Source organism: Myotis davidii, unplaced genomic scaffold (genome assembly GCF_000327345.1).
Source record: "Myotis davidii unplaced genomic scaffold, ASM32734v1 scaffold134, whole genome shotgun sequence".
Taxonomy (NCBI): Eukaryota; Metazoa; Chordata; class Mammalia; order Chiroptera; family Vespertilionidae; genus Myotis; species Myotis davidii.
In genome coordinates this window covers 2,058,151-2,076,171 of record NW_006288853.1, presented here as the reverse complement: position 1 = coordinate 2,076,171, position 18,021 = coordinate 2,058,151, and the positions used below count along the sequence as shown (strand labels likewise).

At 43.0% G+C, this 18,021-nt stretch overlaps 1 protein-coding gene and 4 pseudogenes across 1 annotated transcript; 3 read left to right on the top strand and 2 right to left on the bottom strand.

The window, feature by feature from the left end:
* Window positions 1-666: 666 nt before the first annotated feature.
* LOC102763781 lies at window positions 667-1,804 on the bottom strand (annotated as a pseudogene).
* Window positions 1,805-2,791: 987 nt separating this feature from the next.
* LOC107182674 lies at window positions 2,792-3,882 on the top strand (annotated as a pseudogene).
* Window positions 3,883-7,066: 3,184 nt separating this feature from the next.
* Window positions 7,067-14,623, bottom strand: STOX1 (storkhead box 1). The gene is made up of 3 exons (XM_006760918.2): window positions 14,466-14,623; window positions 9,080-11,444; window positions 7,067-7,452 (listed from the first exon to the last, which is right to left on the bottom strand). Exons 1-3 carry the CDS (start codon window positions 14,596-14,598, stop codon window positions 7,305-7,307), a joined length of 2,646 nt encoding a protein of 881 aa, XP_006760981.1. The 5' UTR covers window positions 14,599-14,623; the 3' UTR covers window positions 7,067-7,304.
* On the top strand, window positions 12,344-12,971 carry LOC102759861 (annotated as a pseudogene).
* Window positions 13,257-13,780, top strand: LOC107182673 (annotated as a pseudogene).
* Window positions 14,624-18,021: the final 3,398 nt, after the last annotated feature.

Sequence of the window (18,021 nt, the reverse complement as noted above, 5' to 3'; positions counted from 1 at the left end):
TGCCGGCCCCGCCCCGCCTATTGCGGGGTGAAGCGTTAAGGTCCGAAGGCTTCGCGCGAGGCCTGCGGCCCGGCGTTGATGGGGAGGGGCCCAGTGGGCTTGAAGTGAAGACCTGGCCAGGACAGTGGTCCCGCAAGTCCTAAGCTTTTGTCAGGAAGTTGGTCCTTGGCTCATATTCCGTATGTGAAACAGAGGACACGGGAAGGGATGTACCGTCCGGTCACACAATCGGTTGGTGGCGGTCGCGACTAGAGAACTCATCTGAATGCGACCGAGACGGTGCCTTCGGCCACAGAGTTTCTTCGCAAAGCGTTTCGGGGAGGACTGCTCCCATGAAACGGAATATGTAATAAGGAGGAGAAACTTGGAGAGAAAACAAGCCTAAATGTTTGGCACATTGTGTGTTTGCAGTGAATAAAAGGACTTTATATTACCGATGGGGATTAACTGCCCCTGAATTATATACACCTTAATGCGAAACTGGAAACATTTTGGTATTGCGAAGGGTTAATTCCTTAGCATATAGCTACTCTTTTTTTCTCTATATACATTTCTTTTTGTTTGAAGAAAATTATAAAGTCAGCAAGCAGTTACAGATGAAAGAACAAAACAGGTGGATTGGATCGTTAAGATGAGGAACAAAAATATCTGTTCAGAGTTAAAAATGGACAGAGTGGTTTATTTTGCAGCAAGAAGAGAGCACAGGGTGGTGGATGGCCACTGACGGCACCAGAGAACGCTCAGCAGCATGTGCTCCTCCAGCCTGTCGCGACCCCTCGCCGCTGATACCTACATTTTCACTGTTGGGCTCTTCTACCGGGGCCTTTCGAAGGATAGCTTCAGCGACTGTGAGAAAGGCCTTTTCAATGTTTACATTTGCTTTTGCACTCGTCTCAAAAAATCTAATACCATGCTCCCTTGCCATCGGTTCTCCTTGCCCCTTAGGTACAACTCTTTTATCGTCCATGTCACACTTGTTTGCTAGTAACATTCTTTCCCCATCTTCATGGGCATGCTCATCTATGTTTCTAAGCCATCTGCCGATGTTTTCAAAACTTTGACCATTGGTGATGTCACATACTAGCCTAATACCCATTGCTCCTCTGCAGTAGGAGGTTGTGATGGTGTGAAATCGCTCCTGGCCTGCTGTCTCCCATGTCTGTGGCTTGATCGTCTTTCCTTGTAATTCAACAGTTTTGATCTTAAAGTCGATTCCTATGGTGGAAATAAAGGTGGTATTGAAGGCATCGTCGGAAAAGCGGAAAAGGACGCAGGTCTTCCCCGCTCCCCAGTCCCCAATCGGGAGCAGCTTGCAAAGCAGGTCGTACGTCTTAGCCATTGGGAGGAGCGGCCCCCAGGGATCGGTCCCTCTCACTGGGGCCAACTCCTCGCTCGGGTGTCCTCAGGCCGGAGCACCGGGGAAGCGTGGGGAAAAGGAGGCTCGAGAGGGCGCGGGCGACCTCCGGACGGCCTCGTCGAGGAAGCACCGACGGCGGCGGCGACCGCGGCTCCGCAGCCTCTCCCAGCCGCTCTGCCCGGTTCCGGGGAGTCGGTCGGGACAACATGGCCTCCCCTCCCCGCTCAGGGTTGCTCGGCCGGGACGCTCTCACGGGCGAGCCAGCGAGCTCGGCCGTCGAGGGAGCGCGGAGGCCGTGAAGACAATCTCTTCCCCCGAGCGGAAACTCCGCGCCCGGGCACGGCGATGGCAGCCAAGAAGGACCCGAGCCGTGAGCCTAGCTACATAGCCACCGGAAGCCGAGCCGCCCCGCCGGAGCCACCTGTTCCCCGAGACCTCTCAGGCTGTCTCGCATAGAGCTATGCGCGTTGCCTCGCATAGAGCTACTCTTGAATGAAGAACAAGAACCCGAATTGAGATGAGGTGCAGGAGCACTTCCCAGACCACCTGGCCGTGTCCAGCCCCACCAGCCTGGTAACCTGAGCATCAGACTTGTTTCAGCAAAAGGACACATTACTACCTACGTCATGGAATTTGGGGATTGGTCCTGAGTAGCTGGAACCACAAATGTTAAATCTGTGGAAAATGCATCTCTCCCTAAATTGTGGGAATAGCTCTGCATCTCTAAATCTGTGTGTGTGTGTGTGTGTGTGTTTTCTGAATCCTTTTGTCCCACTCCCTCACCCCCACCCCCAGTTCTGCCATGGTAAAGTTCATGGCCCTACAACATGGATGGATGTGGTTAAGAATGTCACACATATAGAACTGGGGTAAAAGGAAACAATGTTACTATGTTCTGGTTGAAGAGCAAACACAGGTGAAGTTTTTAAAACCTCCTTAAGACGATTTTTGGCTTTCATTTTTATGCCAAAGGTCATACAGCAGATCTGTAAAAGGAAAGGACTGCACTTCTCCCTATGCAAGAGAGGTGTTTTTCAGAATGACCTTCTGTGACTTAGATTAGCATTCTCGGCAAACCTTGCCTTTCTAAGCCCCAAATTCATTGAATCAAATATTTGACTGCTGTTTATGTCAGGTGGAGTGTACAAATGTGTGCAAATTAAACCAAGTCATAAATAACTTGACCAAGCTGAAAAAGTGGGGGCGAGGGTGGAGATACTACTACATATGTGCTCTCAATGTGTATCAACTAGGAAACTTGAGAATGAAGGCATGGAGAATTTTTGTTTGGTCCCTCTATAATTTCAAGAGATTTATATAAATTTCAAGAGATGAAATTTGGGGGGCAGGAGTATGAAGGAGTAGCATAATTAAAATGCACAAGTAATTAAAAATATAATCTTATTAGAACATCTTTATTTTCCAAATATCTTACCAGTCATTGATATTTCTTTAAAATTTAAGAATTGGGGAGCCTCATCTATTACTGTGCCCCAAGGTTCTATAAAGATTTCCCTTGCCTTTGGCTTATGACCTTAAGATATAAACAAGATGACTATAAATTTGCCTCCCTCTGGTCATTCTCAAACTTACAGGGCTAGATTTTTACTCCATATTTAGAAAATAGGAGGTAAAAAGAGCCATCATTTTGCATCTGCATGTCAATGTTATGTAACAAGAAAAATTGAGCTATCGTTTTTAAATGTGGCACTGAAAATAGTTTAAGGGGCAGTTATAAATTGATCAAGAGACACAGGAGTCAGAGTGTTGAGAGTACTAAGAAGTAAGGAGAAAATGAAAGAGGGAGCAGGAGGGATGTTTCTGCCGTTGCTAGCCACATGACCCTGGCCAGCTCCACTCTAAAACCTGTTCTTGGTTAGTAATGTGCAGACAAAACTGCCTTCCCTACTGATAGCACAGGGAATTTAGAAGGATAAGATGACACAACAGCACTACACAGATGATGCTTACATTTATACCTCTAGCTTCAGGTTTTGACAGGTTTTGAAAGCATTGGCTGTAACCATCTTCCAGTAATTTGCCAAAATGACTAACACAAAGAGAAAGAGGAGAAGCACCCACTATATGTTCTCTAGGTCTTTTAGAAAACATGGAGTTGTTCCTTTGGCCACATGCATGCGAATCTACAAGGAAAGTGATGGAGTCATCAAGGGAATGGGCACTGTTCATAAAGGAATGCCCCATAAATGTTGCCATGGCAACACTGGAGAAGCTTACAATGTCACCCAGTATGCAGTGGGCATTGTTGTGAATAAACAAGGGCAAGATCCTTGCCAGGAGAATTAATGTATGTATTGAGCATATTAAGCACTTTAAGAGCCGAGATAGCTTCCTGAAACGTGAAGGAAAACGATTAGAAAAGGAAGGAAGCCAGAGAGAAAGGTACCTGGGTTTAATTGAAGCTTCAGCCTGCTCCACCCAGAGAAGCACACTTTGTGAGAATCAATGGAAAGAAACCTGAGCTGCTGGAATCCATTCCCTATGTATTCGTGGCATGATAAGTGTAAAAAAAACAACAATCAGAAAACCTCTGTACTGAGTCAAACAAAAAACATTGGAGACAGCTTTGAACATATTTATCACAGGTATACTTATGTACCTAACTCCTAACTAATTGAAAATATTTTTACATATCTTTGGATAGAGGTTTCACTGTTTTAGTCAATTACTATATACACATTTTGAATCAAGTGGTGGGAGTAGTCACATCACATCCCAGAAGAGGGCACCATTCCCAAGAAATGGATGCTGCTTCTGATAAAGAAGGAACCTCCTAAGAAATCTAAGGTTTCAAATGGGAGGATTCGTAGTCATGGGATGTAAAGCACCTCACAGGGAACATAGTTAACAATATTGAAATAACTAGGTATGGTACCAGGTGGCTACTGGAACTACCAGGGGGAACACTTTGTAAAGTATATAATTAACCACTATGCTGTAAACCTTAAATAAATACAAAATAACTTTGAATTTAAACTGTAATCGAAAAAGAAAATTAAAAAAGAAAATAGCGCCCTGGCTGGGTGGCTCGGTTGGAATGTTGTCCTGTGCAGTGAAAGGTCACCAGTTTGATTCCTGGTCAGGGCATATGCCCAGGTTGCAGGTTGGGTCCCCAGTCAGGGTGTGCAGAGAAGGCAACCAATCAATGTTTCCCTCTTCTCTCTCTCTCTCCTAAAATCAATAAAAACAAAAACCTTAGCCAAAAGCATAATACCTTCCCCAGGCATATCTAGATTTTGATTGATGATACTTTCTATAATCTTTACCTAAATTGAATCTCTAATTGGAGGAACTCCAGACAACTTGGCAAAAACAGGGGACCTGTATAGTACGCCATGTATTTACCTGGGACCTTTCAGTCCGCAGGCCAATGCTCTATCCACTGAGCCAAACCGGTTAGGGCCACACATATATTTTTAACATTAGGTGCCTGCTGTATTGGGCACTTTCCATAGATTATCTTCAAATCTGACAACAATCTGTAGCATAGGTATCATTACTATCTTCCTTTTACAGATGAGAAAACTAAATCAGAGAAGTTTGGTAACTTTCTTCATCACATGGCTACCAAGAATTCCAATTGAGATTCAAACTTGTCTTTCTCCTAAGCTCATGTCATCATGCTGCCTCAAGAGACCAGTTTTCTCATTAGAGAATAGACTGCAATGGGCAAGGCAAATCAAGAAATAAAATTTCCACATACAAAAATTAATATTGAGGAAAATGCAAGTCACTAGAAAATAATCTCCCAAAGAACTATTTAATAACACATATACCCATCTTTAATATTTGTACTCATATGTTGTGTTTAACAGAAGGGAAGTTTATTGGTTTCATAATAGGCTCCATTTAATACATTTCAAATGTTATAATGCATCTACCACTAGTGGCAAATTTAGATGGCTTTCAGTGATTCCCTAGACGTGATTAGATCACAAAAGACTGGATTCATCACTCTAAGAAACCTGTCCAGGTTCAAAATCAAAGCACAAAGTTGTTGGTGCTCCTTTTTCCAAGGATTGGCAGGGATAGATGCAGAAATGGAGAACTGGAAGCAATACTCAGGTATCTTATATGAGCCCCAGCTGGTTTGGCTCAGGGGATAGAGTGTCAGCCTGTGGACTGAAGGGTCCCAGGTTTGATTCTAGTCAAGGGCACATGCTGGGTCGTGGGCTTGATCCCTAGTAGGAAGCGTGCAGGAGGCAGCCAATCAATGATTCTCATCATTGATGTTTCTTTCTCTCTCCCTTCCTCTCTGAAATCAATAATATATATTTTTTAAAAAGAAATTTTACATGAGTTCAGTATTTTGCAGGATCCACACTGAATCTTTTTTTAAAAATTGAGATATATTTGACATATAACCCTCACTGAAGCGCAAAATCTTATTGTTGAAAGGAATCTTCAAAATCATCTAGTTCAGCCATCCTGTTAAACTACGTACTGGAAATACCTACGCAATGTTATCAGTCAAGGGATCACCAAGCCTCTACAAGAATGCCCTAAATAATGAGAAATTCATTCATTTACAAAGCTGCCTATTTCATCTATAGATAGTTTTGATTAATAGACAGTTCTTCATATTGAGCTGAATCTCCCAACTTCCATTCACTGTTGCTAATTCCAAGCTCTTTATAAAAATCCCTAAAACAATGCCTCCTCACAAGGTTTTTCTACCCAGATTACCCTTCTTGGTACTTTGCCCAGGGTTTCAAACGTCACTGTGACCACAGCTAATCTTGGATAGATTGGTTAGGGCCTATTGAAAATCAATAGTCAGGACTGAGTGTTCCACCCACTGCACAACAAAGTAGCATATCTGACTTCCCCTCCTCTCCACGGGGCCTGGAGGCAGCTCTCCACAGTGCTGAGCGTCATCTGGCCTTCACTGCCCCCAGGCCAGTGAGAGGTGGAAAGAGGCACTTTCCAATTATTCAGTTATCCTTGCGATCTAAGGCCTTGGCAACCTTTAAAACCTCTTAAAAGAAACTTCCTCAACCATAAGTCAGCATTAGCATCTACATAAAACCTGTCTTGACTGCTCCACATTCCCCAAACTCAAGAGAACTGACCATTCCACTGCTTGGTCTGAAAAGGCCTTCCAGAAAAGAGATCTGGCAAAGTTATGTAGGTCTTACCATGAGTGGGAATGGATCAAATGGTTTCTCTTCTCTCAATCTCTAATTCAGAACCTCCCTTTTACTCACAAGCCATTTGCAACCATTCTGCTTCCCTTCTCTCTCCACGCCATCTGAGAACATCCTGACTTCTCACTGCCACGCTATAGAGAGAGCCTCAAATGTGGGGAGGAAACAGAGAAAGAGTAGAGCCAGGTGCTTATTGGCACAGGTATTTTGGACAGTCAGTCACAATGTGAAGCTATTTGTTCATATTCAAGCTAGTCACAGAGAAGATCCTGGGCAGTAGAATTCTTGTTGCAAAGTACCCAACTCTTTGGGTAAATTCTTTCAGATAACATAATAATAAGACTTTAGTGGTAAACAAAATATTTTTGCAACCCTGACACACTATATTCTGGATTTTTGTGATGAAATCAGGTGAGATCCACTTAACATAAGAACTCAATATTAGGTATGGGTAGAGAAATGCACACTGGGTAGTAAGTTAGCACCCTCTGTATTTGAGAAACTAATGAAAATTCAAAGTAATTACATTTGGAAGAAGACAAAGGAGTCCATTTTTTTATTACAAACTATGTATGTCCAATAAATTCATAGTAAAATAAGCTTTAAAAAAGCTTTAAAATGTCAAAAAAGGAAAAAAGGCAGCAACTAGAACAAAAAATATGTAATGAGATGAGTAACATTTACGCTCAATTTTAGAGAATTCTTATGTACTCAGTTGATTAAAACATCCTATATGATGCTGTACATTTTTACAAAAGTTTTCAAAAGAAAAATAAGAATTAAACATTGATGACTGGAGTTAGTTGTAGCAAGGGATTGGATGTGAGTGTTTGACTGCTTTTTGTGCCTTCAAAGTTCTGCAGAAAATTCTGTCTTCTTTTGAGACCATCCAGAATGACTGAATTATTAGATGCCAGACTCTGTGTCCTAAAAATATTAAAAATAGAATTATTACCTTCAAAATGGGTTGAATTTCGAATCAAAGCATGATACTGTCATTTGTTTCTTTGTAGCAGTGTAACATTTACCAACACTAAGGTACACTTATCAAATAAGTTAACCTTTAAAAATCTAAAGTACTCTTTACATTTTAAAGGCTTCACAAACGCACCTCGATTATTTGACAGCTGCTTCCCGAGAAGTTCATATTTTCTGATCATCATCTGTTCTCAAATCCAATATCCAGTATATTCTGGTCAGAAATAAGTTTCTGAAAAACTATTCTATACAACTGAAGTAACCGACAGCATCTTGTGTAATTTATTTTTTTGAGAAGTCATAGGGAAGGGAAGAGCTAGTTACAAGAGTTTTCATATTGACAACGTTCCCTCCTTGGAGCTGTAAGCTATGTTAGTTTCTTATCTAACACATCTGCCTTGCTTCAGCCACATTACTGTTTAGGCATTTGGCTTCCTTCAGTCCCCTTTTCCCACCTTCCCTCCTCTTCATCACATGTCTGTTATATTAAGATATGTCTCAAAAATGTGTCCTCCAATAAGCCTCCGGTATAGCACATCACTTTTTTAAAAATGTATTTTTATTTCTTTCAGAGAGGAAGGGAGAGGGAGAGAGAGGTAGAAACATCAAAAATGAGAATCATCGATCATCTGCCTCCTGCATGGCCCACACCAGGGGTGGAGCCTGTAACCTAGGCATGTGCCCTGACTGGGAATCAACCCGTGACCTCCTGGTTCATAGGCTGATGCCCAATCACTGAGCCATACCTGCCAGGCCAGCCCATCTCTCTTAACTCCATACCTCTTTGGCAGTTAGGAAGAGTTTACGCTTTGTTCTCCAATCCAATCTGTCTGTTTATTGTTTGTTGGTCTCAACTAAATTAAAGTGTAAGCTTCCTACAGGTACAATATCTTGTTGATCTCTGTCCCCCCAATTCTTATAACAATATGGCACATAGTTGATGCTCAAATGCTATCTTCCCTCCCTTTCTCTCTTCATGTCTTTAAGAATTATAAGTGATTTTTTTTAATCATAAGCATTTTTTACGAAATTAAATTTCTGCCCGGCCTGTGTGGCTCACTGGTTGAGCACTGACCCATGAACCAGGAGGTCACGGTTCAATTCCCATTCAGGGCACATGCCTGGGTTGCAGGCTTGATCCTGGTGTGAGGCATGCAGGAGGTGGCCAGTGGATGATTCTCTCTCATCATTGATGTTTCTGTCTCTCTCTCCCTCCCCCGTCCTCTCTGAAATCAATCAAAATAAAAAGTTCCTCTTTCACCCTTCCCAAGTGAAATGTTTACTGTAATGTTGAGTCTGTGTGTTGTTTCTAAGTCTTTCATAGATCCCATCAACACTCAGATTTAATTTTCTCCTAGTTGTTATTCTCTTTTTAATGGCTTCAAAAAATGAACAATATACTCTATTATATGAGATTGCATTATAACTGTATATAATTTTTTTCAGTAAAATAAAGGCTGGCAGAAGAGTATCATTATAAAAGATAACTCAGGGGTTGCCCACTAGGTAACTCAATATATTCTTAATTTTAATAAACCCTGTGAGATAGTTGCTAATCACCTTTATGCGCACTTACCGTGGAGAATCTATTCCACTGTCTCCTGCCATGCTATGGTTTTCCGTTCCTTCCAGGTGACTGTGTTCGTGCTGGATATCCTGAGCCATCTCTGGCATATGTGTAGTGTTGAAAAGTTCTAACTTTTGTGTGAACCGTTTTCTCATGTCCTGATTCTGAGCACTCTGCGACCAGCAAGCTGCTTTCTTTCCTGTGTCACCCAGGAAGTCTTGTGGGGTTTCAGCCTCAGAGCTGGCTTTCCTGGAGCTGTAATAATCAAATATACTTCCCTCAGCAGATGCTGAGGCCTGTACACGTTCAGCAACACTGGGATCCTCTTCATAGTTAAATCCGGATTGGGTCCCGGAATTGAGGCCACAGCTTTCAGCAGAGAGATTAGGTTTTTGGCTTTCACCTGGGTTAGTGAGCAACACAGGGGTGTAGCATTCATTTCCTTTAAGCATCGGAGGCTCAAGCCTCTGTATTTTGCTGTTGGACTCAGCCAGAGATCTTTCAGCTACCTTTTGTTTTCCGCAATGATTCCATTTGCTTCCCCCAGGAAAGGAATACTGAATGTGGCCAGGCAGCATTTGACACAAATCATCATCCTCAGAAAAGTCCTCCTCATCTAAATATAATGAACTGCAGGCACCGTCATCATCTTCCACTTTATTTTGATACAAGGCTTGGTCATCGTCAGAAAGCACCTCATTTTCTAGCCTCACCGTCTCTGCTTCCTGCTCAAATGCCTTTCTCATTAGTGTTTCCTCTGAGTCTCTGTCTCGTCGCTCAGGTTGACTCAAATGGCCCACGCCACGTGGATAATCCAAAAGACCAAGATTTTGGAATTGGTGTGTTGTTTTGTCAACTAATCTACAAGCAGAAGATGCCTGGTCTAAAGAGGAGGAACCGGGTGATGGAAGGACACTCTGGGTTTCTTTTGTCTCCCCTAACATGTCGGAGTGAGAATAACTTTCCCTCAAGTCTTCAGGGATTACTTTGTTTTCTCTACCATACACATCATATGTCAACATGCTTTCCCTAAAGGAACAGCGTTGACTATCATGTTGCAAGACACTACATTGGGAGTAATTTAAGAGGTGGTCTCTAAAATCGTCACTGACAGGCTTGACAGTAGAGTGACTCATAGGAACGGATTCTGCCCTCGGTTTATCATTACACTGTTCAGCCCATGGCTGTTTGGCCTCCCTCTCAAGGACCCGTGAGGAATCTAAAGACCTTGACCTTTGGAAAGGCTTGCCCTTTGGTCTAATCTGGCTGGGTTTCAAATCACTGGTCTTCTGGCTGTTGTGCCCTTTGGTTATTGGGCTCCTTCGGTGAGACAAACCCTGGAAAGGATTACTGATTCGCTTTTTGTAAATCAGATGGGAACCCGGCTCTGATGGGTTCTCACCGAGTGGTTTCTGAACTCCTGCTTCATTTGGGCTTTGAATTCTGGGGGTCGGCTGTGTCGCAGGGAGCTTGGGGCGTTTCTCCAGTCGAATGCTTCCTGGCCGAGGCTCGCTTCCCTGACTCCTGGCTTTGTGTCTATCCCTGTGAGAACGGCCCCGCCTCCGAGGCTTTGCAGACCGGCCCTGCCTTTTCTTAACTCCCTCTCCTGAAGGATATTTATGCCCGGCTGTCAGCCTATCCGTGGACGTGCCCTGGCTGTTGTATTTTTTCTGTTCTTCGTACTTTTGCATTAGGATGGTATGTTTGATCAGGTTGTCAACAGTCAGAACGGGATTAATGCGTTTGATTATCTCATGTTCAATGTCTCGAGGGATATTGTCCAAGTTGTCTTCATCTCGGACAGGCCACTCCTCCGGTGGGAACTGGGCCGAGAAGTTGCTGTGCTCGGTTCTGGACTTCTCCTTTCTGGACGTGCTGCGCCAGAAGAGACCGAAGCCAAACCTCTTGCCTTTGTCTCTGTCTTTTGGGTATGGTAAAGGTTTGGTGCTCTCCGAGACACGGTTCTCCTCAGACACTGACACTGCTCGATTCTGTGCCGAAGACTTGGATTCCCCAAGACCTTTCTGGCCTTTTCTAGTCACTTCTGCGGCAGCGGGTGGCTCCCATGGATCCTGAGAGCACACATCAGGGAAACACTGGCAAGACGGACAGTGGGAAGCGGGGGCAGCGTTTTCTTCGGCTAACTCTGCAAACCCTGCACAGCTCTCCACGCTCACCAGGTACGTGATGCAAGCAGGCATCTCGTGACTCTCATCTGGTCGGACTCTCTTATTTTCTTGGGGGTTTGTATTGGTGATGAAGTAAGTCTGCGGAGTAACTATGAAGTATCCTTCGCCAGTGTGATAAATCTTCCTCTCCTTAATCAGCGTTCCCAGAGTGGTATAGAGAATATCTCGAGATGGAATTGCAATGCCTAAAACAAAAGCATTTTACACTGGTAAATTCTGAATAAGAAACATTTTAATGAGTGAAATCAGTCACACAGAAATGACCACACATTTGCTTGATGAACCTAGAGCTAATTATAACACAATTGATATGTCATTAAAATGCCAAAGAAACGTTAACAGCCATCATAATTTAATTGAATAACAGGAATATAATCTGGTCCACACAAAGACATATGGCTAGGCTAATAGTTACGTAGAGGAAAATCATCTGAGTTCACTAAACTATAAACACTGAGTTACACAATCCCATTACAAATTTAAATTTTGCCTAAGGAAAGTACTCTTAAGAACAAACATAGGAGTTTTTGAAAACCAGTCTCATTGCTTAAATCTTAAGAAGCTAAAGAGAAAATGAAAACCAGTTTGTGCTTGGGTGAGGGCAAACCACTTAAAATCTGGATTATGGTGGTTTTTCAAACTGGGAAGGTGATACTTTTAAAAGAAATTTCCTTTTCAAAATGGCAGGGTTTAAAATTATATTGTGAAAACAATGTTCAACATGTATGTGTAAGTGTTAACACTGGAAGGCGGTCAGAGGTGATTGATAGTCACTTAGAAAACCCCACGAAGTCATGCAAATCAAGATGTTCCAATCTTCGTGTTCACTTTAAGAACACTTGTGAAACTGCCCAGGTCATCAAGGGAATGCATATCCAAAAATCCACTAAGTAGCCGAGACCGGCTTGGCTCAGTGGATAGAGCCAACTGAAAGGTCCCGGGTTCGATTCCGGTCAAGGGCATGTACCTTGGTTGCGGGCACATCCCCAATAGGAGGTGTGCAGGAGGCAGCTGATCGATGTTTCTAACTCTCTATCTCTCTCCCTTCCTCTCTGTAAAAAATCAATAAAATATATTTTTAAAAAAATCCACTAAGTATCTAAAGGATGTCATTTAAAAAAAAATGATTTTATTGATTTCAGAGAGAGGAAGGGAGAGGAAGAGATAGAAACATCTAGGATGAGAAAGAATCATGATCAGACACCCCTGCACACCCCCACTGCGGATCAAGCCTGCAACCTGGTCGTGTGCCCTGATTAGGAATCGAACCCGTGACCCCCAGGTTCATGGGCTGACGCTCAACCACTGAGCCACACCAGCTGGGCAGAGTGGCACTTTCAATATGTGCCATTTGATCGTTACAGTGGCCGAGTGCCCAACCCAGACAGTGGGGCTGGACACATGGTCAACGGCCCCAAAAGAGTGCTGAATTCTTGCTGCACATGCTTAAAAATGCAGAGCGAGATGCTGGACTTAAGGATGTAGATGTAGCCTCTCTGGTCATTGAGCACATCCTGGTGACCAAAGCTCCCAAGATGCAGAGTAGAACTTAACAGAGCTCACGGGCGGATTAACGCCTTCATGAGCGCTCCCTACCACCTGGAGATGATCCTACTGAAAAGGAGCAGATTGTCCCTAAACCAGAGGAGGGGGGTGCACAGAAGAAAGAGATTTCCCAGAAGAAATTGAAGGAACAGAAACATATGACCTAGGAGTAAATTCAGCATAAAATAAATGCTAACACTTAAAAAAGTGTAACACTGGAAGAAAATACATCAATATGTTAACCTTGGTTTCTTTTGGGTGGCCATACTATTAAGTGGTTACTTTGACGTATTAACCACATTTTTCTACAATATGCACGTTCATTTTAGAATAAGAAAAATAAGAAATACTCTTGTACATTCACTCACTGGGAATGAAAAGAATGAGTTCAATATATGCTGATACAGAAAGACCTCCAAAATATGTAAGTTTTTTAAAAAGAAGTGCAGGTAGCTCTTTCTCGTCAACGAGGCGGCGGAGCAGCAGACGCAGAGATGCAGATCTTTGTGAAGACCCTGACTGGCAAGACCATCACCCTTGAGGTTGAGCCCAGTGACACCATTGAGAATGTCAAAGCTAAAATCCAAGACAAGGAGGGCATCCCACCTGACCAGCAGCGTCTGATTTTGGCGGGCAAACAGCTAGAGGATGGTCACACTCTCTCAGACTACAATATTCAGAAAGAGTCCATCCTGCACTTGGTGCTGCGTCTCAGGGGTGGCATCATCGAACCCTCCCTCCACCAGCTTGCGCAAAAGTACATCTGCGACAAGATGATCTGCCGCAAGTGTTATACCCGCCTGCACCCCCGTGCTGTCAACTGCTGCAAGAAGAAGTGTGGCCACACCAACAACCTGCGCCCCAAGAAGAAGGTTAAATAAGGTCCCTCCACCAACTCCTTGGATCCACAGGGCAGCCTTCTACCTGAACCCTGTGATGCTGGGGCCTCAATAAAGTTTCTGTTTTGTTGACTGGAGAAAAAAAGAAAGAAGTCCAGATAGAATGTATAGAATGATCCAATTTATGTTATTAAAAAAAGATACATATACTCAAATATAACTTATGAAAGTATACATAAGAAACTATAGACAATAGAAATTATCACCTCTAGGGAGTGGCAATGGAAGAATAGGAGGTGTGTGTGTGGGGGGAGAAGATGAACTCTTACTTTGCACTCCTTTCTACAGAGTCTGGCTTATTTATTGCCATAAGTATTATTTTGTTTTGCTTTGTTTTGTTTTTAAACATATTTTATTGATTTTTTTTACAGGGAGGAAGGGAGAGGAATAGAGAGTTAGAAACATTGATTAGCTGCCTCCTGCATACACCCTACTGGGGATGTGCCCGCAACCCAGGTACATGCCCTTGACTGGAATCGAACCTGGGACCTTTCAGTCCGCAGGCTGAGGCTCTATCCACTGAGCCAAACCGGTTACGGCATAAGTATTGTTTTTTAAAAAGTTAATTGGAATGTAAAAAAAAAACACACACACCCTTATCAAATTTGCTTATGCAGGCCTTTTCCTGGCAAGGCTCTAATATAAGGTTCTATAATAGAAAAAACTTTGGATATCATCCAGCTCATTTGCGTTTAAGATTATTTGTAAATAAAACCATCAAACACATGCAAAGAACTAACAGAGAAAAACTTGTTACTCTACCTGGGTAATGTTTCATCAAATGCTCCAGCAGTGACTCCTGTGTTACTACAATCTCAGCAGCATTCATGTCAGATATAGCGCAGCAAAGAACTTCAGCCAAAGGTATAAACTGTGATTGGGCTATTGGATTCATTTGCACTGGAAAGACATCACCTAAATTGGAGATTAAAAACAAAACAAAAAAGGAAAGGTGATAAATTTGATAGAGTGTAAACTATTTGAAATTAGTGAATCAAGCACATTTATAAAGACTGAATAGCAGGTGGTATTGCTATTCTTTCATCGGTCCTTACTCAGAATCTGTTAACATGACATGTACAAGAAAAGAAACTGTAGAAGAAAAGGATTTACATTATAGTTCCTAATTTTAAGAAGTTTGTAGTACAAGAAAAGAGTAAGAGTATGAAAGTCACAAAGTGATATCATAGTTTAGGTCAGACAAGGCTTATATGACAATTGTATTTCAAAGCACTTTTCATATTTTATTTTATTTTTTTAATTGAATTCATGTTTAATAATTACAGGCACCGTATTCCCCCCCCCACACCCTTTACCCTGCCCAGGCAGCAGCAGGGGTGGTGCAGGGGCTGGGGCATATGCCCCCAGCAGCGAGGACGGCAGTCCCAAGAATGATTTTCAGAAAATAAAAAAAGGACCCCAGGGGCAAGTAGTGGTGCCCCCACAAGACACACCAAATTTCAAGACTTTATATATAATATATCTCTGTGTCCTGGGGGGCATTTTTCATATTTTAAAATATACAAAGCCATAGAAAGCTCAAGTAATTGTCCCAAGGTCTAAAAGCAAGTACAGTAACAGAAACAGGTCTTCTGACACCTAATTCAGTATTTTCACCATTCCATACTTTCCTGATTGGAATGATTAAGAAAGATTTGAACTCTTTGCCCCATCTACTGTGAGGATGAAGACCATTTTCAGCAATCAGACTGTTGACATTCCAGAAAATGTTGACAACACTCTGAAGGGACACACAATTACTATGAGGGGCCTCAAAGGCACCCTGCAGAGGGACTTCAATCACATCAATGTAGACCTCAGTCTCCTTGGAAAGAAAAACAAGGGACTCCGGGTTGACAAATGGTGAACTGGCCATCACTTGCACAATCTGCAGTCATGACCAAGGGTGTGGTACTGGGTTTCCATTATAAGGTGAGGTCTGTGTACGCTCTCTTTTGCTGTAGGGGGCTGTCTTGTGCATTGTAGGATGTTTAGTAGTGTCCTTGCACTCCACCTACTGTATCTCTCACATCTGCAGCAAACAAAAATGTCTCCTTTGCCAAATGTCTGGGGAATAAAAGGTACAGGTAGAAGAACTAGCTTAGAAATTATGAAGCTTTTGCTTCATCTGAGACTTGAGGAACCAACAGAAGGTGGCAGAAGACCAGAAATATACTGAGGCAGAGAAAGGAAAATATTAGCATGGCAAGTTATCTGATCTCTGTAAAGTCAGAGGAGAGAATGGGTAAGAATGGGAGGGGAGAAATGGGAATGACGAGATGAAAGGTAGGAAGGGGGGTTTGAGGAGCTATTCTTGGATTATATTAGGAAATTTAAAAACCAGTATGAAGATTATGACGGAGCCCTGCGTCTCCAGGTGATTTTAGTGTGGTTTCTGGCAGATGAAGCGGCAAGAAAGGAAGAGAGGCAGCGAGGCCAGCAGAGCTTCTAAAACTGGACTGTGCCGATGGCAATCATCAGGGGACCGTGCTAATGTGCGGATTCTGATTCGGAAGGTCTGGAGAGGAACCTGTGATTCTGCATTTCTAACAACCTTCCGGGTGATGTCCACTCTGGAGCGGCAGGGGTTGGGGTGCTAATGACGGCAATGTTAAAGCAGCTAACCATTCAACAAATCAACATGGCCTACGTGGGAGCCAAGTGTAGCCAGAAGAAAGCCTAAGAACTGCCGAAACCGGTTTGGCTCAGTGGATAGAGCGTCGGCCTGCGGACTGAAAGGTCCCAGGTTTGATTCCGGTCAAGGGCATGTACCTGGGTTGCGGGCACATCCCCAGTGGGAGTTGTGCAGGAGGCAGGTGATCGATGTTTCTCTCTCATCGATGTTTCTAACTCTCTATCTCTCTCTCCCTCCCTCTCTGTAAAAAGTCAATAAAATATATTTAAAAAAAAAAAAAAAAAAGAAAGCCTAAGAACTGAGAAACTTAGCCAGGCATTTCCTGCAGTGACAGTTTAGAGGCTGGTTCACTGCAGGGGCTGTTGAGGGGAAGATGGTGAGGACTGGCGTGGTGGGAAGGGTTGCAGCCAAAGCTGGTGAGAGGCCCATCTATAATAATAAAAGAGTAATATGCTAAAAAGACCAGACGTCCTTCCGGATGATCTTCCGAACACAGTCGGGGCTTCCCTGGGAAGCCCGGGTCCCGGGTGCGAGAGGGAAGGAAGGCCTCCTCGATAGTGCATCGGGCCTCTAGTATTAAGATAAAGGACTTCCTTAGGGAAACGGGTAAGTTGTCTGCAGTTATACCGCACATTAGTCTGTTTTCTTCTTTACTTAAGCTTCTCTATCTGGCAGACTGGGCCTCAGGTCACAACACAGGATAGAACTGCAGTTTGGGCAGCTCAGGGAAGGCTCCCCTCTTGGTGAGCTTGTGGCTATCCCACAGGATTCTGAGGAGCTAGAATGAGTGGCTACTCAATTAATTAGCATTTCAAAGGGCAGTGATGAGAGAGGGTGCTCTCTGAGCCAAGGGTAATAAACCTCTCTCCTTAACTTCATTTCCTCTTTGCCTTTCTTTTTTCCCTCCAGGTCAGAGATTTATTTACTCTCTTCTCTTTCACATCCCTCCTCAATCAGGCAAAACACAACATTAAAGTATCATTTCAGATATTTGTATACTTCTTTCACATAACTAGGTGCTATTTTAAATAAGTGACTTTAAACTTTTATATATCTCTCTCCCTCATCTCCAAAATGCTGTGACTTTTTCCTTGTATGTGATCTTAAATTGATTTCCTGCCTCCACTCCATGTGGACCTGAAGTCCTTAATTCAAAGAGGAGGGGGTGTCAACGTAAGAAACATTCAAACCTGTGAAGAATTTTATTTTTTTAAGAATTTTTGAGAGTTTGAGCCAAACTGTCAACAACTGTAGGGAAGCAAAATCTCAATGAATTGAGACAGTGCTCCAGAGAATGGCAGCTTTGTGGCTTATTTTATACATTAAAAAGAGATGACACAAGAGGTTACATGAAATCCACTGGTGATAGATTAGGGAGGTGGGAGAAAGCAATCGAGGAGAGGGTAACCTCAAAGCTTGAGTGAAAAGTAAATTGATAGACACATGTATCTTTTAATAGGTGGGTACAGTATAGTTAACAGTTAAAATTAACATGATAAAACAATGAGAGTATGTTTTGCATTGGTTGTGCCCTGAGGGGTCTGGAAAAAGGGGAGTTACCCTGACTGCTTTTAGTTAAAAAGTTTTAATTTCAGCCCAGCTGGGTGACTCAGTGGTTGAGCATCAACCTATCAACTAGAAGATCATGGTTCGATTCCTGCTTCCATCCCAGTGAGGGCACAT

Excerpts from the sequence above, each read along its gene's own strand:
- STOX1 (XM_006760918.2), bottom strand. The coding sequence starts at position 14,598 with ATGAATCCAATAGCCCAATCACAGTTTATACCTTTGGCTGAAGTTCTT. Across the intron at positions 11,445-14,465 it reads TTTGATGAAACATTACCCAG|GCATTGCAATTCCATCTCGA; the intron begins GTAGAGTAACAA and ends CTTTTGTTTTAG. Across the intron at positions 7,453-9,079 it reads AGTGGAATAGATTCTCCACG|GACACAGAGTCTGGCATCTA; the intron begins GTAAGTGCGCAT and ends TAATATTTTTAG.